The sequence below is a fragment of the Botryllus schlosseri genome, chromosome 3 (genome assembly GCF_051294905.1).
Source record: "Botryllus schlosseri isolate E-star chromosome 3, Bs_hap1, whole genome shotgun sequence".
Classification (NCBI taxonomy): Eukaryota; Metazoa; Chordata; class Ascidiacea; order Stolidobranchia; family Styelidae; genus Botryllus; species Botryllus schlosseri.
In genome coordinates this window covers 9,043,288-9,065,408 of record NC_137238.1, presented here as the reverse complement: position 1 = coordinate 9,065,408, position 22,121 = coordinate 9,043,288, and the positions used below count along the sequence as shown (strand labels likewise).

Sequence of the window (22,121 nt, the reverse complement as noted above, 5' to 3'; positions counted from 1 at the left end):
GCATATTAATATACAGGCTTCAAAGGAAACGAATTTCCTGTTCATTTGATGCAGCCTATGGTTTTAGTCATTGAAAAAGCAAGTTTTATGTTTTTAATTCCAAGCAACCTTTCGCGGGCCGCACAGAATAGCTTCGAAACCCGTGCGCCCGAGGGCCCTGACCACATAAAACGCTGATTCCGTAGTAAGTGTAATCCAGGGGTGGAAAACCTTTACGCTTATTCACGGCCTTTTTGATTAGATATACAGCATACAATCGCCACGGCATCTCACGTCATTCACTAACGATAAATAAGCTACCGGAAACTTGGAACCGCGGAGAGCCCTTTGCCTATAAAAGTTTTTAACTGTGCCAGAGAGTATATAGTAGGCAATATATGGTCGCTGACGAGTCGTAATGGGTTCTTATGAGTGCGGTGGTGACTTGCCGTGAAACTCTTGGTGATGACCCCACCCTTTTAGATGAAGTCCCCGATATGTGATTATATTTATTTGATTAGCAGCACTTGAACTTCATCCACTGCAGATATCCTGCATATGTGAAAAAAACAACGATGTAGCCTATCGGCACTCTGGGTAATGTTCCCAGAAATTTTTGTCATGTTGATGATCCCACATAATTTGTGTATATATATTCATGCCGTTCTTCCTGGTCGAAACTACCATATGATCAGGACGGGAATACAAGAAAACGCATTGCTCTATGAAGTATGCCGGGCCCCAATTGTGGAACAGCATCTTGCCGGCTATCTGACAGTCGTCGAGCGTGTCCGCATTCAAGTCGAAATACAATCAATTTCTTCTGAATGATGACTAGTCAGCCCTCAACATTTACCGGACCACGACCTGACATATCGCTGCAACTATATTAACAACGACCAAATTTACATATCAACAACACAATAATAATGACCAAGTTGACGGCATATCTTGATCAAGCATCATCACACAGTCGCGAGAATCCCCGGAGTCATTTTCCCATCGTTTCTTCATTTTCACCTGAAACTTCTTCGCCTCACAGCAGTCATATTGCGTTCATTCGTCATTTCTCTCCCTGTTAAAATGATCAACTATTATATTTTATGTCCTTATTCCCAATTTTGTTACGTATACAAGTAGGTCCGGGTGAGGGAATCGCCAGAAAAAACGTACTTGTGTGATAATAGCTATACATATACATTGGCGTTCACAACCCGCAGACCAATTATATCAGAGAACACCTTTCATCATATTGTAATTGCTTATATTAATAATCGCTAGATTTACTCGGACCAGAAGTCGCATACCCGCAGTCACCCATCTGGAATTGTGTGAGGTTGATGCCAAGTACGCATCCATGTCACACTGGCATGCTATTTTTGCTTTGGTTGGGTTGTAGAGGAGAAGTAGAGAAGAACTGGTGTGTTATCATTTGTATTTGGCCAAATTTGTAAATGCGCGACGTAATTACAGAGACGCATTCGTTTACTGCAGACCTGGGCAAGTGCGGCCCGCGGAGCAATTCTAAGCGGCCCGCAAAAATCTGCTTGGAATCCCAAACATAAAACCTACTTATGAATGTTGCGCCGCGTTACAGCGATTGATACGACGTTAAATACTCCGAAAGTCACGGGGAACACGGTTCGACTTCGCCGAGACGCTCAATGGCGTCACAATGAGTACGAGGCGTTAATCGACCATTCAGCTCAGGCGCCCCTATTGTTCAGAACAATGGAAATTTCGAACTTTGATTTCGATTTTTTTGGGGGGTCCATTCCCCTGAACAGATTTTAATTTATATTTTCGGAATCAGTGTGAAAATATCTTTCGATTGAGACCAGTTTAAATAATTTTTGCGCTATGGTCGCCATCTTTATAGGACTGCTCGCGATACATGATAATATTAGCGGAGTTGTATGTGATAAATGATGAAGGACTCACCTGATCGCTTCAACATTCGCAGTGTCCGTATTGCTTATCACCGAATCGCCGATCGCTTCAACATTCGCAGTGTCCAAATTGCTCATCACCGAATCGACGATTTGATGCGAGAGAATCGTAGCAGCGTAGCGTTACACGCCAAGGTTCACCACTAAATGCGCGCCGCTACGAAAATAAAGCCGATAAATTTTCCAGTGCCATTGTTACGTCACAGAGAGCTAGATTCATTATTTTGCGAAAACCGGCTTGTACCCGATCACTGTAGCGTAGCACGCGAGCGCCGAAGAATGGAGACGGCCTTTCGAAGGATCAGTCAAGTCCCGGTTTGGTTTTAGTGGTTCGATGACGACGGCGACGTCACAGCGTATTTCTAGTTCGATTAAAGTCTGCCGCCATGTACGAAGATCACTGTAGATTAGTACGCGAGCAGCGAATACAACTAACATACGGCACAGCATGGATACGGCTTCTAGAAGGATCAGCCTTGCCTGGGTATGGCTTTATAGTGGTCGACTGGCGACACCCACGTCGCATCGTATTTCTAGTTCGATTCAAGTGTCCGGCCTTATACGAAGATCACTGTAGATTAGTAGACGAGCACTGAAGGTAACTACTATACGGTGCAGCATGGAGACGGCTTCTCAGTCTAGTCCTAGAATAAGACACCTGTGTAACATTTGCAGGTAACAACATTCATTAGTAACGGAAATATAAAATAAATACCACACACGCTAGCTGTACGTCCCCAAGGTCTGTTGTTAGACCTGTTTCTATTTCTTTTCCGTTCATTGCTACTTTCATTTCGAGAAATTCTTCTGCCATTTCTTTCACGTTTTCATTGCAGTCTATTATGCTATTTGTTCTTCCGAATCTTCTTGTCATTTCTCTTCTCAGCTCTATCTTTCTGAGCCATATTATCTGCAGTTCGTCTGTCGTATCCGATGTTATTTTCATTCTTCTCCTTCTTTCGAATGTTTGGTGGAACTCTCCCACCAAGAATCTTCGCTGCGCTCCTCCTGCGTCTGCTACTACGCCGAATCTTTCAACGTTTGATAATCCATTTGATTTAATGAAGGAGATTGCGGCGTCTTGATCTCTCCCACTGCTGTGTACTTTAGCAGTCCATGTGTTGTGGTACATTGTATACAATGTTCCCAGCAACCTCAACGACCCCCAGAAGGCGTCGGTCGCATCGTCCACCTTTACCACTACTTGGTCAATTCCCAATTCCAACTGTCCAACTCCTTCGCTGTCATTGGAAATTATTGATGCTATCTCCTTTGGAAATAGCAATTGACCAAGTAGCGTCTTTCCTGCTCCCGCAGTCCCCTTCAGTAAAATATGGGGACTCTTTTATACTTCTCCCGCCGTTGCTTCTAGTACTGCATTCGGTAGTACTAATTCCGCTTCTTTACTCGTTATCTCTCTGCCGTACATGGTCCAATCTGCATTGTGTATGATTTCTTGTATAATCCCATAGGCTTCCATGCCAGTCATTGCTGGTTCTTTTTTGCTATTAGCAATTTCAGTAGCTTTTTCTTTTCGCTGTTTTTTGTAGATGGCCAGAGATCGTAACTTCTCCTGACCGTTAACTTCGATATTCCCGTGAAGCCAAACTCTTCTATTAGCGCCTTTCTCCATCTCGATTCACATGGCTTGTTTTCGAACGTAGTTTGCAGCTCCTGTATTTTTTGTATTAGTGGTTTCCCATGTTTCTTGTCTATCCACCCCAGCAGAGCTGGCGGGATGTTGTCCAGGTCACTCTTCCACATATACCTAATGTAGTCTTCTTTTGAGCTTTTTAATGGCGCCAGGTAGCCGTCTTTCCGTTTCATGCCCAATCCTTCTACGAGTCGACATATCGTACCCTTTTTCGCGGACCATTGACTTTTGTTTTGCCCACCCGGCCCAATGATGCCATGGGCCGCAAAGGACCCACCAACTTGCTCTGCTGGCCCAATAAAGATTTTCCACTGCTTCACATCTTTTTCCCATTTTTCTACGTTTGTCGAGGTGAAGCACCAGACGCGCCCACGCGTGCCACTTTCGATACTTTCCCTGCATCTGATCTCTCGTCGTCGCTCATTCGCAATCGCTTTGAAGCGCCCGATGATTTTGGCAGCTCGCAGGTCTTTGATGAAGTCGAAGCTTCGCTTTGAGTTATATTCCTCTTCATACTTCGTCTCGTTGTCTACGACATCTCGTCCGGCTCTCCAATGAACATATCAGAACTGTCCATATTGTAATGACTACTTATATTGCGTTTCGAGTAAGTCCGCGTTTTCGTCTCGATGACGTCCGCTCTAACCGGTCTCAATCGGTTTTAACCTGCCCGACCCACCCAAGTTTTCAAATTCTCTCGTTTCGGTGGGTCAATATTTATTATAATAAACAAACATAAATATATAGTTTCACATTTGGGGAATCCCCTATTCTACTCCGTGTGCGTCGCCGCTCGCCAATGTCTTGAACTCTACGTCGATCTCTCTCGTTCTCGGTATGTCAAATGTTAATGTTGTTTTTCCAGTCCAATTCGGCCATGTCTGCGTACATACTGCCAGTCCACTGTAATAGTTTTGGATTCTCCATTTCTGCCAATCTGTACAGTGCATCCATGGATTCCCTTCGTCCGGAGTCGAAGTCCACGATGTTTATACTTTTTTCAAGTTTCATGCGATGATCGCTCTCGTCGTCGAACCAAATCCGTAGGCTTTTTTGGATCCTCCTTCTTAGCCCAATATCCATAGTTCTGGCTCATCCATTGCCCCTACTTCCACGTTTGAAGATGTTACTGGTAGGTATGTTTCGACCACCGTATCTGCTGTGCATCCTGCTCTTACTGTGGACTTATCTTTGTCGGTCCTTTCGTTTAGCCACATCATTGGTGTCCCATTATTTCCAGTGAATTCTCCATCAGTTGATGTTACTGTATTCGTTATTGTCCCCTCTCCGTTGTATAGCGTTGTTGCCTTCTTCGGTCTTGGCACGAATGCGTAAGGGTGTCTCAGCGTCGTTTTATAACTTTTTATCCTGAAGTATCTGTACATCTTTAGAGGATTGAATCCCCTTGATGTGTCCCATGGCCACACTCTTTTCCTTTTTTCGTTTTTGAATGCGCTTTACGTATCTCCCGTTTATGCTGGTAACGCAAATGCTTCCTTTCTTATGCCACTTTCTCTGAAGTGGCCATCCCCGTACGTGTCTACCCATTCCGTGTCTTCTTGATTTGGTGTTGTAGTGCCTATTTCCACTTTTGTTTTGAATTTCGCAACTTCATTGATTTTTATTTTGTATCCTGCATGTTCTGTTCCTTTCAAGAGGTATCCAGCGACCTTATGCACTCCCATGCCCCCAGCGCCGCCTCCGCTAGTTCCGGAACTCCTGACAGATGGCTCGCCCCCATGATCGCCACCCATTTTGCCAATCGAGCTGTCTGCCTCCATAGTGTTCCCTGCCGCTTCGCTTCTCGGTGCAGTTCTTTTTGGCTCGGTCTCTCCGGTCTCTCGTACAGGCCCTGGGCTAGCAGTCCTCCCGCGCTTTCGTTGCTGATTTGCTCCAGTATCGGATGGTGCAGTGTCAGTGTCGCTAGGTACAGTCTCTGCTTCTCGGGTGGTTCCTGCTCCTTCTTGTGCTCTTTCTGCTGCATCTCTCAGTCGTTTGGCAGCTCTTCGCTCGTTCGCCATATTTATACACTCCATCGGTATTCTCCTATTTTTCTTCTTCTATTTTTCCGTCTTGACGACGCCAGTATCCTGGTCTGTCTGGTATCCATCCTCTTCCCGTTCTTTGCCTTGGTATCTCAACACCCAAATTTTTTCCAATCTGTTCCAGCACTTGTCTGTTCGGTGGTGTTTCCCATGGCCTTACTATGTGCACATATTCGTCCCTCCCACTCAGTCTTCCCAACTGTGCTAATTTAACTGTATCTTCTGGGAATATTATTGGTGCCATTATGTCTCTTATTGATTGTTCATACTCCACAATGTCGTTATAGTCTGACTCTCCATTTTTGTCCGTTACAAATATTTCATTCAGTGTTTGTCCCTGTATTGTTCCTTCTCCTGCTGTAGTCTTATTCTCTGCGATTTTTTTCTGTGTCCATCTGTATGTTTGTTCTCTTATCGAGTCCAAACTCGTTTCTCCTATGAGCCCCAATGCTTCCAGGAAATGTTTCATTCCTGGTACTCCATTCTGATCTCTTATTGGCGTTTCCACTGTTAGATCGTATATCCTGTTTCTTGCATTTGTGAATGCCCCCACCCATCCTTCATTTCTTCTGTCTTTTGCTTCTTGTAATTCTGCTCTGTGCTTTACTGCTCTTGATCTCCATCCCCCAAATATATTGTTTTGCATGTATCTTCCCATTTTTCTCATTTCACTTTTGCTTACTCCCAGTATTTTCAGTCCTTCATTTAGTTTGTTTCTGTCCATGTCTCTGTTCATACAATCACCGTTGTCGCACTCATTCTGCGGTGGAAAGTCTGCACTGCGCAACATTTTTTCGAACGTGAACAGGATAGGGAATTCCTCCGTGAGCGCTCATTCGAACGCGGTATATTCCCCGCATTTCATCCACATTATTTGCAATGTTCTGTGGTTCCACACTGTGAACTCGGTCGGCAATGCTGTGCAATATGGCGATAATTCATTGCTTTGAAAGAAATCGAACATTCATTCAATTTTTCCTTTCTTTTCTTGGACTTTTCAGTCGTGACGATACGAGATTCTGCCAACAACGCCATTCGTGCCCTTGGATTCGAGTAAATTTTGACTCGTAATGAACTCGCCGGGACTCTGCAGCTGATTTTGAATGTTGGTTGGTTAAATGTATTTCGAAGTAATTATAGCTGGTCCGTGGTACAGAGCTTGGATATAGCTTTCAATACAAAATCCATTGTAAAATAATATTTATTGAACTCGAAGACTTTTCGGGTGCCTCTTTTCAAGAGTTAACGGCACACTAAAGGGATTTGAACAGATTTAAAAGCAAAACCAAAAAGGCAAAGTATGACGCAACAATCAAAATCACAAACCATGAAATTCGCATTGTACCAATAGCAACAATAACAAACTATGAATTATACGGACATACGGTACTATAGTAGCAACGCAATTCGTAAATAAACAGTTACACACGCACGAAACACATGCACTAATGAGAAATTTGTAGGTTAGAGAGGAAATCTTTTTGTCTACATAAAATAGGTTTGTTCAACTGAATAATAGTAGACTCCAGCACTTTTAGATGAAACAAAGACCTACCACGCGCAATGACAGTGATCATATTGTCATCATAGTGCTTTGCACAGGCGAGGTTTTCACTCAAATGCTGACCAATTGACGAAGCATATGCTTGGTAATCGTCATAGCAGTCTGTTTTGGCAGCCAATTTGCACTGACGTGCAAGCTCCGTGCGAGTATTTGCGCATGTTTTTGACCGAATCAATTTTGGGATATGCTGCTTAATACGCTCAAACAATCTTTGAGATGTACGTCCTACATACCTACTATCACAGTGGCACTTGTATTGGTAAGCCAGCAAACACCTGATCGCCGTGGGCTATCCGAGCCGGGTCCGAGTGTGCGGGTGTCCACTTGGACAGACGGGGGCATATACTAGGCTATCCAGGTTTGGAAATGTCCGGTTCGGATATCCAAGAACAACATACCTACAGACAAACACTTAGGAGAGTCCACTGAAATTCCAAATCGAATTTCCAAGGGATATCACCAGTGGCGGCTCGTGACAATATCGGGTGGTGGGGCAAGGGCCGCAAGCGACTTGTTATCAATATGACGTCACAGTAGCGTTTTTCAACGTTCATGATGGCCACATGAATTTCCCGTAAACAATGATTTTTAACGTAGGTGCCGCGAGAGGTTTGCCGGTGGCGTGACTTGAAGTGCGGTAACAAATGTTTTATTCATTGTTTTTTATTCAAATGATTATTTTACAAAATGTACGCGAACTAAGAATCGTTCCCATGCCACGAATCAATCATCAGGTTATCCTTAGTAGCATGCGTTATGATTTCGTGGTAGAGATTACGCAAGCGCCGAGTAAGACTATACCAAAAATACACAGACCAACTACCTACAAAGAGCATTCGCATGACACCTTGTGGTGTTTTAATCGTTCCATGCTCAGCAATTCTGTAAAGTGCTGCAGCGCCTCCGACCCGATTTGTATATGGATTCTCGTCCCGAAAGCGAGTCAAATCGATTTGCCCTCGTCCGAAAGTGTTTGGTACACGATCCTGATGCGTTACGACCAGGGGATAGGCAATCAAAGCGGTGGCACCCATAAACGTAAAACATTATAAAAAGCCAGCTGTTATCCATGGAAGATTGAGCTGATGCGCGTAGCAATGCAAAAAATGCGCATGCGGGTAAACTTCTTTAATTAAAACTTGTACGCTATGTCGCGATCCGCTCATGACTGCTGCGCCGTCGTAGGTTTGCGCAATAAGTTTCGACTCAACTGAATAGGGCTGTAATTCCACTTTTGGCTCAGTTCCAGGACACAATACTGACAGCATCATAACCATGTTAGCTTCAAACACGAATCTACGATGTATAGATAAAATATAAATACCCCAATTCTACGCATACAGAGAACGACCTAAGACACGCGCAAATCGTTTCTATAAGCACATCACTGAAATAATTAAAACTGCAATGAAGTGGCCAATATGAAATCCCACTCGTGATCCGAATTATGTCAATCTCGTTTAGGATTTCTGTGATGTTTAGCAGTTGAAACCTTTCAAACTGCGTGCGCCTTGAGATCGGGCTGTCGCGCCAGAAATTAATCATAAAGTAAGGAAGTATTTACCTCAGAACAGTGGCTATGAAATTTTTTGAGACACGCCCCCCCCCCCTTGTGATGGTGAAAAATTTCGCGCCACCCTTATCGTCATATCACAAAACGCAACTAGGGTGCTAGCAACCTAACAGATAGTTGGATGGCACGGAGGGTTACGAATGTGGATCAGGAATTTTTAAATATGAAATTGAGACTAAATACAGAGCAATCGAAAATTTTTTTCAGTGGAGGGAGGGCGCACCCCAGTTTTAGAACCACTGTCTTCGAATTATCATGGTGAAATATACTAAGAAATAGTTTAATGAAGTCCCTATGCATTCGATTCTTAGTACGGATTTTATCAATATTTTTAAAAAGTTTCTTTAGGCTCTCCCGGGCCGCACAGAACGGTGTGGCGGGCCGTAGTTTGCCCACCCCTGGTCTAGATAAACCTTCAACACTTTGGCAGAAATTCCGGAGTCGACCTCGGACGGGCTCGAACCCGCAACCCATTGATGGTGCAGCTGTGGGTCATACCGCTACGCAATCTCGCCAGATCAGTGCAGTTTTCAGTTTAGCGCCGTCGTAGGTTTGCGCAATAAGTTTCGACTCAACTGAATAGGGCTGTAATGTTTTTTTTAATACGTAAGAAATTCCGACAGCAGTGCGATCGTCAACAGCCACAAAGCTGTGGAATCGTTCGACTGGCATACCAAATTTCGTGAACCGAAAAATCACGACTAGTTGTGACAAACACGTAATGTCAGTTGTTTCGTCAGACTGAATAGATAGAAATTCAGCGTCAACAATCTCGGTAAACAAATGCTGTAGATAGATGTGATATATCGAATCAAGCACATCATTTTGAATAGTCTTTGAGGTACCCTTAGCTACTGTCGCGGTGTCGAGATGTTCGCGCAAAATGCTATCAATGGAAGCCGTGTATTTAATTAGATCCAAAAATACCCCCCTATTGAGAGAGCATTCCTTCTCATCGTGGCCTCGAAGGGGCAATTCATGAACTCCAATAAATTTACTGGCATCAATCACCCGAGAGAGAACATGCCTATTCTTATCTACAAGCTCATTGTGCTTGCAGACTGATACGCGATAACTTTCATTGAGCTGCGACATTACATTTACTCTGCCAAACAATTTATATTTAACTGCACTAGCCATGTGCACTTGGGATTTTTGGTGCGTTTTCAGACGCTCTGACAAATGCTTCAGATCGCGATAACCAATTTTGTTCCAACAAGAGCCACTGCTTCCGGTACCGGCACTGTCGAATAAAAGACAGTAAAAGCAAAACAAGGCGTTTTTATCCTCGCCATAAGTAAGCCATTCATTTTTATCGAAATGCGCTGAAGAAAAGGCACGAGTGCGCTTTCCTCCGGCGTACGATTGGATCAATGGGCAATTTCTAGGCTGATACGGACCTAGTCGCTTTACCTCTAATTTTTGCTCTAAAGGCAGCTGGCTAAACGGCGTACGGAGCAAAGATTCAACACGATTCATGTTCGCACTTGACCTGACTACTTATCTGCAGAAATGGAAATGACTATAAATCGAGAGATTGCGTATGCCTAACTGGAAAGGTCAACGAGTTCGGACACATACGCAATTGTTATCTCATAGATTGGACAAGGAAATGTCATATTGAATCCAAAACATCATTCTGAAGAACTACGGATAGCAGCCTCGGAAATTCGGTCCCGGTACAGCTTGGGAGATTCTGGCCTTGAGGCTGGAGACTGTCACACGACACATACGGCTTACGGTCTATAGTGTCTATATGTCTGCTGCAAAATCGCCTTCGGAAAATATATTACCGAATAAATACGTGGATGAAAGCCGAAAACTTGGTACACTGTTACATGAAATCATCGAGAAGTATAGCCTCATGACCGTTTTCGGTATGGTACACTGTCAAAATTAATACGAACAGATCAACGCCGAATTTTGCGTAATATTTACTGAGGAATCGGCTGATCAAGCGATCAGCTGTTAGCCGCCATCGAAAACGAAACAGCTATCGCGCTTGACAGGGGTTGTAATTGTGAGCAAATGGCCCGAAGGCCACCATTCCACGGTGAAATTGACATTGGAGAATATAAAATAAAACTAAATATTTGAATGCAAACCGAGGATGTTAGTAAACTGTTTCATGATATCATCATCTCATCACCTATCTCAGTATAGAACACAGATACACCGGCTTTTGCGTGAAATCCGCAATGCGTTAGGTAGGCTAAGTGTCAGATCAGCGCACATCTCTACCATACTCGAACTTAATAACGAAATTGCTGCCCTAATCATTGAGTGTCAACCTTGAGACTTGGCACAGCGTTCGATACTAAAATCAAGACACACCATGTAAAAGTTCATGACGGATCTAGCTAAGGAGCATCGTTAAAATCAATGGAGACCAATACCGGCTTTGCGTGAAATATGTTTGCGATACATGACCGATCAGCACACACTCGACTTTGGAAACGGAATTACTACCCTAAACTTTGAGTAGAAACCCTGAAACTTAGGACAGTGTTAAATACCACCATCACGACATGACATACCAAGTTTCAAGAATTATCATGGTGTGAAACACCATCAAAATTGACCTGTACCAGCAACGGTCGACTCAACGCATATCACGGTATCCGAGTTCAGATATAGATACGATTGTTACATCACACCTTAGGGGCGAGCAAGCATATTTGCCCCGGTTGCTCGGCCATTTTACGAATAGGAGAGAGTAAAGCAACGTTTCTTAATTGTGCGCAGCTTTGAGAGAATAGATAGTGAAAGCTTGTTATGAGCGCTACCGGGGCAAGCCCCGGCTAGGCATTCACAAAGCGAAAACACAGAAGAGAATTCGATTTTCGCGGAGACTTCGCTATGTATGGGCATTTGCAAGCGAAAGCACAAGAAGAACGCGGGTTTCGCTGTGATCTCGATATATATTGAGCGCTGTGCTTCTATAAATGGTTAAATTGTTATTGAACAGAATTTTAGGTGGGGCAATGCCCCAGTTGCCCTATAGGACGAGCCGCCACTGGATATCACAATCTGACAGTGTGCGGATATTTCCACGTTGTTTCAGCTAAAAAGTCAACCTCTCAAGTTTCTATTCTGATAAGTGCACATATTTCATCCGTTCAAAATGTTTCAAGAGTATAGTTCGAAAGAAAATGGTACATTTACACACCAACATTTGGGAGAGTCCACTGAAAGTGCGAACCAAAATTCCAACGGATATCATATTCGGACAAATGTGAGGATAGTTCCATTTTGTTTCAGCTAAAAAGTCAATCCCTCAACTCTGACGCTGATATACACAAATTGCACATATTTCAAGAAAATAGTTTGAAAGAAAATCGTCAGTTGACGTGATTCTTCAGCGACGTGGCGTAACCGGATTATGCAAGCTGGCATTCACTGGTCACTATATTCCCTGTCGGGCGTTCATTTTAAGCGTTACGATTTCTGTGCCTTTTTAGCTGTCGCGTTACTGTTTGCTCCTGCGGTGAACATTCGCAATTCCAAAAGATATGTGACGAACTTTTCGCGTGCGTCACGTCGTCAGATACGTTTATAGCGTTTTTCGCACGAATGCGCTCAATGGATCGGCAGAAATGGCGTCTGCGCACAGTGAATCTGTATTTCGTAATGACTTGATCGGGATTATATGATTGAGGTGACCGGAATTATATGCTGGTATTGCGGAGTTGATGGTATATTCTCTTTCGGACTTTTATTTCGACCATGTAATAAACTTCGCAATTTTTGTACCGCCGTACAAGGTGTTCCTGCGCTGAACATCACTGAACAGTGAACAACAATGAACATTGTGAACAATCGTCGCGTCGCGGCCTTCGTGGATGAGATCATTAGCGTTTTTCTCCTGCATGCGCAATGGCCCAGTGCACACTTGGTACGTCATCGTTGCTACATGAGTATCATAGTAACATCATGAATATTTTAGTTTCAAAAGTGACGGTTTCGAAGTCATGTCAAACTACTGCAAGTTGAAATAAGTAGTGTAAGCTTTGCTCTAAAAACTACAGTAGTAGAAGTGTAAATAGTAAATGAAAGTAAGTAGTGCGAGTAGGCAAAATCTATGAAGTGATTTGCTACTTACCACCGCTGTGTCCAATTTAGAGACAAAATGTCGCACTGAACAACACATTGACTTTGCAATATATTTTCATCATTTTCAAAGCTTGCCAATTTTTCTGTGAAACTCGGTTATCTGTCATCTGGTAGTGTGAGCGGCGCATGCCGTTATGAATCTTCACCACTTGCCCATTGACCGATTCTTTGTTTATTTATTATAGTTGTGCTCACCGTAAATACTATTTTATCCAAATCCAAATTTTTCGACGGCAATAACTCCGCTTCCACTGGTAGGAATTTAACCAAATTTGGTGAGCATCGTTTCTATAGACAGCCTAACACCTTCATGGCGTGAACAGAAAGAAAACTTTCAAATTTTTTATTATTTATTTTTAAATAATAAATAGAAACTTTCTTCTCCTGTAGCAAAGCGGTTACTGGCTGGAATTGAACCAAATTTTGTGTGTAGGCTTAAATTAGGTAACCTAACAATTTTATCAAGTAGCCAGTACGATTTGAGAAAAAAATTCATTTTTGAAGAGCCCTATTAGACATGCTACCTAGCCAAGGCAAGTGTAAAAATGCCGGGCATTTTTCTGGTCCGTATTTGGGAGCTATATCCGATTTTTTCAAAACCCTAGAGGTGGAGCATTTTAATATGTGGTCTGGATAGCAATTTTTGGACAGAATCAAGTGGCTATCATCCAATTCGCGTGACAGTTTTTCCGGTGAACAGATGCGCAGGGCCCGATTGACAACAGATGAAATAAGGTTTAATTACGCCGCTTCGGGCAAAATGAATCCCAACGGATATGATGACCAGTCAAGGTAGGCTTTCTGTATACCGACGTTAAAAACGTTTGTCCTGATCTCTCTACTAAGACGTCTAAAAAGGGAAGGGCAGCATCAGTTTCCTTTTCCACGGTAAATTGTAGAGCTGGATGGAGACAGTTCAATTTTTCGAAGAAATTATTACACTCTCGCTCATGGCAACAAAGGTGTCATCGACATATCTAAAATAAAGGAGAGGTTTTGCGACGTTTTCAAACAATTTCTTTTCATGGTATCCCACGAATATATCGGCCAAACTAGGTCCCAACGGTGAACCCATTGCATTACCATTACTTTGACGGATCATCGTGTCATTGAAGCTGAATTCAACGCAACTAGTAGCAGTTTGCAACAATTCAAGAAATATATCACGTGGTAATTTCGGAGGTTCAAGCGTGCCATCAAAAAGCGCGTCTGTGCAGATTTCGAAAGTTTCCGACAGTGGTACGTTGGTAAAAATACTTTTCACATCAAATGAGTTAAGAAATACATTGGACGGATTTAATTTAGCGCGCTTTAGTTCTACAAACGTGAACGAGTCGTGAAGACAGTGGTGCGTATACAAGGATCGAACTGGTTCAATGACGGTGTTAAGCCATTTAGCTAAATTATGTTGTGCCGATCCACACATAGACAATATGGGGCGAAGAGGTACGTTATCTTTATGTGTTTTCGGTAAACCGTACATATGCGGCCGCTGCGATCCCGACGGACGTAGAGACTCGTACAAATTTGAGGAAAGGACTCCATCCTTCTTTAGTTTCAGAAGGCGACGTTGCAGCTTCATTTCTAACTTGCGCGTGTTGTCGTTCATATCGGCAGGACCCAGGTTGGTGAACTTGGACGAATCATGGGGAACGGATTCCATTTTCATGTTGTAATCTGCCCTGTTCAAAATCACAACTCCAGAGCCTTTGTCAGGTTTTGTGATGACAATTTTTTCATTTGAACGTAAAGATTTGATGGTTTTAAGACAATCCTTGTTCATCCGAAAATCACCGGCGTCCACTGGGGTGCCACAATACGCATGTGCAAGATCACTGAGTTTAGCTTTCATTGCGGGAAAATATTCCGGAGATACTGGTTTATGGTGTTGTAATTGACCAATTAATACCTCGAAATCGGCGAATATTTCTTCTCTCTTTACGTTGTTGGGTGACAAACAAAAATCCAATCCATGTGACAAGAGCAAGCATATGCTTCGTCAATTGGTCAGCATTTGAGTGAAAACCTCGATTGTGCACAGCACTACGATGACAATATGTTCACTGTCATTGCGCGTGGTAGGTCTTTGTTTCTTCTAAAAGTGCTGGAGTCTACTATTATTCAGTTGAACAAACCTATCTTATGCAGACATAAAGATTTCCTTTATAACCTACAAATTTCTCATTAGTGCGCCTGTTGTTGCACTAATAACTGTTTATTTACAAATTGCGTTGCTACTATAGTACCCTGTGTCCGTATACTTCTAGTTTGTTATTGTTGCCATTGGTACAATGCGAATTTCATGCTCTGTGATTTTGACTGTTGCGTCATACTCTGCCTTTTTGGTTTTGGCAGTGGCTATTCGTCCGGAACCGTGTGACGTAACTATTCGGAATGGTAGTTTTCTGTGACGTAACTGTTAAAAACCAGCACTGTGACGTGACTGATAAACTCTGACCGGTTATCAATTTCTGCGTGAGCCTATACTGGATTTCTGCGTGAGCCTAAACTGAGCGTATGTCCGATAACATGTTGGATAAGAAGAGCAGGTTTGCCTCTTATGAGGAATTTGAGCGAATTTGAGCGTGCTGTGGCACTCTATCAGAAACACAAGTACGTGCAACTGTACAAAAGAGACTCGCGTACGCTGGACGCTTCGAAAAAGCGGACTACCCAGCGTATTTATGACACCAATAAACTATAACTAACAGTAACATAAGACAGATGAACAAACAATTAATGGAGTAACACAACGAAGGGAGTAACACAACGAATGGAGTAACACAACAAATAGAACAGTAACAAGAACAAATGAACGAACAATGAAACAAAAGCAACACAACAAATATAAGTCGAGAAAAAGTATACAATGAAAGTTTAACAAAACGCGAACAATAAAACAACATTATTATAGCAATAAAATCAAATAACAACATGAACAGTGAAACGAAATGAAGTGAGCGGTAACATATACTTTTTTTGTAGGATGCCTTCGAACATTTGCCGCATCAGCGCAGACTAGACTCCGGCCAGAAGGACCGCGTTAAAGAACTGTTGAGCCTGAAGGCAAATAAAAAGCTGTTATAAAATCATTTACGGAATTCACTAGGTTAAGTCGTACTGTTGAAAGATCTTCACAACATCGGCACCACAAGAACCAGTGAAGTGTCAGCACTAGAAGAGACAGCAAAGGAACTCGAGGAAATTCCAGGTAAAGCATTTGTTTCCGTTGGTTCTCATCAAGTATAGTCACTAATTTCAGGTGCAGGTGCCGTTATGGAGATAATCGTTACAGAACATAATGTTCTGAACGGTATATTTTTCCAAGACAAAGATATGCAACAGACTTTTTCACACTATCCCGAAATTATATTCATCGATGCCACTTACAAACTGAACGACATGAGAATGCCACTGTACTTGTTGATTGCAGAAGATGGTAATCGAGAGAGTGTCGTAGTTGGCGTCTTTGTCTTGGTGTCAGAAGATGCGGCATCGATATCCCAGATGGCAAGAATCTTTAAAAAATATAACAGTAAATGGTGCGAAACTGTCACTATCATGGCAGATAAAGACTTTACAGAGCGTCAAGTCTTCAAAGCAGAATTCCCAGATGCCAAAATTTTGATATGTTTATTTCATGTGTTGAGGACATTCCGAAGAGAATTGACTTGCGATAAAATGGGAATCACTGCAACGGAACGAAGTTATATTTTGAATATCGTTCAAGAAATGACGTATGCAAGGTCTCACCTGCATTACGAAGAATTATATCAAAAACTGATTGACAGTGGGTTGGCAAATGTCGTGTCATACTCTAACAAAAACTGGCATGACATCAAGGAAGAGTGGGTGTATGTCTATAAAAATACTGGTGTGACATTTCAAAATCAAACAAACAATAGAGATGAATGTATCAACCAAAAATTGAAGGATGTTATTACCAAGTACTTTAGTTTGCAGCAGTTTTTTCACAATTTAATATTTGTCATGAAGTCTCTACACGTACAGAACAATCCCATCGATCCATTTCGATTCTGCAAAAGGTACGTGTAATTCCATTTGATGTGGGTAGTACAGAGCACCAATACGGACAGATCCTCACACCTTATGCTCTTGAAAAGGTCCTCACTCAGCTTAAAACCCCTACCAAAGAGAATAGAGAAATTCAACCGTCTGCGCACGACTGCAACTGCGCTTTCCGCTGGTCAATGAAACTACCATGTCGTCACATTTTCCACGTTCGTCGTCAGAACTTGTTGTCAAAGCTTGTTCTGCCCAGAAATATATGCAATACGATGGACCTTAGCACACTACAAGAAGAACAGTGAAGTTATGTCGGATAACGAGATCATTTCACATCCCGCAACAATTGGTATGAATGTTGCCAAAACGAAGCCAATCACGTCACAATTCGAAATATTTAAAGAAGCCAATGCTATTACACAAAAATTGGCGTCAATTGTCTCCGAGTCCTCCATGCGCGAATTCGAGAACAAAATTGAAGGGCTGGAGATGCTTGCGAAGGTGTGGGGTAGTGTAGGTGAAGTTGCATGAAATGCAAACAGCCAGTCTGAAACACATGGTTAATATGCAATAAATTCAATGCATGACACTGACTCTTTTCAGATACTGGGATAGTAAATGTTTTGTTACAATGTGCAACTGATGCCAACAACAGCACAACAGGTGTGTTTTCTTATGTGTCTGCGCTTGATATTTATTTGTATCCGCCTCGCTCCTTGCAGGGGACGACCATACTATGGAAGATATGGCGAACGGTTCTGAGCAGAAAAAGACTGTCCTCATTGTTGAGATGACTGGTTAGTTATCATTTTACCTTTGAAGTTTAGGATTTCACCACGTATTTTGTCTTTTACCAGGTACAGACGAAATGTCATCAAGTAATGAATCAACTGATCAGTCAAGAAACCTTGAACCAGCAAATAGACACTTCCAGTTGCACATCGGGTGGGCTCATTTCACCGCTATGATTCGTTTTTTAGTAACATCTGGCGAACCTACAACTTTAAATTATTCGAAACAATGTACTGATTCAGTGCCCAGCCGATATATTTTATCGGTTGAAACACAATAAAGATTGGGTTAATGTTTTTAATTGCAGAAAACAACACACCAGCAGTGTCTGGAGTTGTCAAGCAAAACATCAAACCCTCGGAACAGTTGATTGGTTGGTTGGCTAAATGAATTGAAGTTTGAGCTCACCAAATAACTCTTTCCTCTTGGTGTTCCAGATCTTACCAGATCTTACCAACATAAGTCTTCCACCAAAAATGAAAAAACGAGGTCGTTCAAAAGGCCTTGAACAAACCGTGGTGGGTCTTCGAAAGAAAAAAAAATCAGACGGGCCGGTTAGATTTTCAAAGAAGCACCCTAAAGACATGGAGCGATGTAAGTTCTTTTCTATAGCAAAACCCTCGACCATCTTATACTTTCACCTCAATTGCAGTGATGTTATCGTGGTTCGTGTCACCAACCGACACTAGTGCCGCAATATCCGGCAAGCGACTGGACCGGAAATCAGCCAAACTTGACACTCGCGACATCCCTAATAGTTGCCTTGACGAATCTGTAAACATAATTCAGATCAAGAAATATTTTACAGCAGATGGATGGGCGACCATAATGAAATTATACCGAAAGAAATGTCGCCAGAAGGAGTGGTATTGCGAAGTATGTGACGAGTTGCTGGACAGCAATTCCATTTGTTGCGACTCCTGTCTGAGATGGGACCGTTTCCTATGTGCGGGACTAAACGCTTCCCCGAAACAAAGTAAATGGTTCTGCGATCGCTGCAAGAATTGATCGCTAATATTTGATTGCCTACATTTCATTCATTTATATTCAATTTGTGTTAGTTAACTATTACGACATCAAGAAATATATCTTCGTTCTCGTTTCATCGACCCACATGTTGTTGATTGCCCTCAATTAAAAGCATACATTTCAGACATATGCATATACACATTTATCATTCCCATTGAATGGAGCTAACGTAGAGGCATAAGGGAAATTATTAGCAGTAAATCGAATATCAAGTGTCTTAAAAGGTTGCCGGTGAACTCCGCCTCGGGAAATTTTGTAATGAAGTGTATTAACAGCTATTAATATGAATTATTAAACTAATACTAGTGTTATCAAGTGATTCGTCAATCTTGTAAGGAGTTCAGGGCATCCGTAGATCACGCAATCACGGCGTCATTAGATCACGGATTGCGTAGCGGCGGGAAATAACACAGCGCTCATATACCGACCACGCGCGGTCTGCTTGGTATTGAAAATTTGATGGCGCAAGTGACGGTCGTGTGTCGTGTAAGTTTTGAGAAGATGGATCTTGGCGTTGTATGTGAGATCGGAGCTTTGGAAGATCAAGCGGCGCTTCTTCGTTTAACGATCACGACAAGCCAGTGTTCCTCCTCAACAAATGATTCACATGATCACGTCAAAATAAATCATTTTTTGCCTTCGGAGGGACGGATATCAATGTTCGGGAGGGGGCATATTAGGGTTAAGGGAGGGGCGTATTAGGGTTGGAGAGGGGCAATAGGTATTAGGGATGGAGATGGGTTAGGGTTAAAGTTGAGGTTACGGTATCTGAAGAGGGGAGTAGGAATAAGGGGAGTAGGAATAAGGGTTGAGGGAGGGGGATATTAGATTTGGGATCGGGGACATCAGGATTGGAGGTGGGTTAGGGTCAAAGATTAGAGTTTGGAGATGTTCTATTAAAGTTGGATGTGAGTATATTAGGTTTGGGGTGGGTTAGGGTGTCCCGATAACAAGGTGGAAGGATCCCAAGATTACGAGATCTACCGCGAGCCACGACACATTTAAATTTCCTTTTTGATGATGTTCATTCACATTAAATGCATTTCTAATGCGAAGGTGTTCTAGTACCAATTCCTCCAAGTGCCGAGTTTGTGCGGCCGAATTCACCAAGTGCCGGGTTCACTGGTAATCTCTTGAAATACGCTATCAATTTATCAGATCCTTACCACATCAGCTCTGTCTCAACGTTCTTGGCTGTAGCAAGACGCATATATCTTCACAGACCCTCATACTTCGAATGTTTCAGCCCGACCGCGGCAAACACGCTGGCTTCTCCATTCACGACACGCTGCTCCTGCCGTACTCACGTCGACCGTCATAGGCGCCGAACCTGGGTATGCAAGGTATGCCAGGCATACCTAGACATTTTTTTAGGTATGCGGCATACCTAGAATTCGGTTTGGCATGTATCGGCATAAGTCCCGATTGTGTTATTTAGAACGAATCGCAATGTATTTCCGTTTACGACATTACCTACTGTGGCTTATGTGAGCGAGGTAAACCGTTGCGCGCGGCCAATTAGCGACTGCACTTTCGCATCCGCCTTGGCGCACACGATATTATCGCTTGCTTACGCGATCGCATCTGCCACAGGCCCGGTACGAAAGATATCATCGCTGGTCAATAGGGTTGTTCAGATTTGAAAAATTGTCAGGAAACTTCGACCATTGTGATCCAAATGATGGTTTAGTACATAAAAACACTTTTATGAGCAATTTTGGTCATCATCATTGTGATCTTCCTTTTCCTCAAAGCCCCCAAAGATCCCGAGGTCATTTCTCCTTACTACAGCTGATACACCAGAGTGTTTACGTTGACGTAGTGCTCTGTAGTGTTGACCGTATAACCAGTTTGTAGCTTTTGTGATGTTATCAGTTGAAAACGGTTGTGCAGAAATAAGGAATTGCAAGGTAGTATATTTGTTTTCAAAATTGTGCCTAAATGTTGTCTTATAAATATCAGATGTATCTCCGTTTTCCTGTTCAAAACCTGTCTATCGTGTTCATGGGAAGCATTTATTAGTTGCACGGGTGACACTGGTTTGTTATGGATCGTACTTCGAAGGAGCGCCGTTGGGTTGCAAAGTCGTGAACAAATGCAGAGATTTGCAGCTACTTTTTATTGTCATTTGTTTTGTGCCATTGAATATAATGTGCATACTCCTTCAGGTGGCGACTGTGTACTAAGGCCTTGCGGCCCCTCGTCGTCCTCCTGGTCCGTACCGGATTTTCACTGGTGTGACAAATGAATGATTGATTGATTGATTGAGTAAATGTATTGAAAGGTGTATGATATGTAATGTCAGTAATATTTACCTCAATTTTAGTTTATCTGTAACATAACGAGTAATTCCATTTGATGGTAGAGTGCAATTTAGTAGAAGAAGAATGCCTGACACAAAGCGGAGAAGGTAGTGCCGGATTCACCAAGAACAAGATTGAAGTCTGGTTACTATTCGAGCGGATAGTCATTTGATTGTATCAGTCACTCCCAGTTCTAAAATATCTGCTATATCTATAAAAACTGCCCCAAGACTACCAAAATGCAGGAATTTCTTCTTCAAACTGTTGGAAGAGGTTGCCAAACTTCATGCCGCTTAAACTTTATTATCTTCAAAAGAACATGTCAATTGTGATGAACTCGATAAGTTGGGGAACCTTGGACATTGCGACGCAGTAGTAGCCATCTCAGAAAAATGAAGACATCGCATTTTATGAGGACCAATAGTATTCTCGCAGTGCACGACTCGCAGGAAAACATGAGACCTTTGAAAGAAGCCAGGCTGAGATTAGTGACGAACCTGTTTCAGCATCTGCGAGCATAAGTTCTAGTGATGAATTTGCTACAATAATGTCCTCGTCACCTGGGAAGGAAACCAGTACACCACCCTCTGATTATGATGCTGCCATCAAATATCCTTCATTTATTGAACTTCAAGCTCATAGAAAGAAACATATTACTGATGAGCTGGACCGCCTAAAATTGACTGATAACCAAGCAACTATGCTACTTAGTGCTTTCATGCAGGCATGCGGAGGGAATATTGATGCCTTTGTGCTATCCATATCAAGTATAAAAGAGACATATAAAGGCTAATCGCTGTAAGGTTCCACATGATATATTTGAATCATTCCAACAAGACCTACCCAATCATGCTGCTATACACTGGAATGTAAAGTTGACAGAAGACTGATTTGGAACAAACTATGAAGCATTGGTTGTGATATTGTCTTCTTATCCTCAGCATACAGATGGAAAATTACTTGGATTTTTCAACATCTTTTCAATGATAATACCAATTGTCGCAAGCCACGAAAATGTTATAACGTGCTGATTATTTTTTGACACAATCTGTTTCATAAAGTTTGATTATTCAAAATGTTCTCACGATAAATTC

At 42.4% G+C, this 22,121-nt stretch overlaps 1 protein-coding gene and 1 long non-coding RNA gene across 2 annotated transcripts in view; one reads left to right on the top strand and one right to left on the bottom strand.

Moving 5' to 3' along the window:
- Nucleotides 1–22,121, bottom strand: part of LOC145434891 (uncharacterized) — a 75,522-nt gene that overhangs the window by 877 nt on the left and 52,524 nt on the right. The gene's annotated exons all lie outside the window — the stretch shown is intronic.
- Nucleotides 18,154–18,857, top strand: LOC145435309 (uncharacterized). The gene is made up of 2 exons (XM_080312607.1): nt 18,154–18,289; nt 18,348–18,857. Exons 1-2 carry the CDS (start codon nt 18,172–18,174, stop codon nt 18,701–18,703), a joined length of 474 nt encoding a protein of 157 aa, XP_080168733.1. The 5' UTR covers nt 18,154–18,171; the 3' UTR covers nt 18,704–18,857.

What these genes read in the sequence shown, in the direction of transcription:
- LOC145435309 (XM_080312607.1), top strand. Translation starts at nt 18,172, where the DNA reads ATGAAAAAACGAGGTCGTTCAAAAGGCCTTGAACAAACCGTGGTGGGT. An exon ending in CCCTAAAGACATGGAGCGAT is followed by an intron (nt 18,290 to 18,347) that starts GTAAGTTCTTTT and finishes CCTCAATTGCAG; the next exon opens with TGATGTTATCGTGGTTCGTG.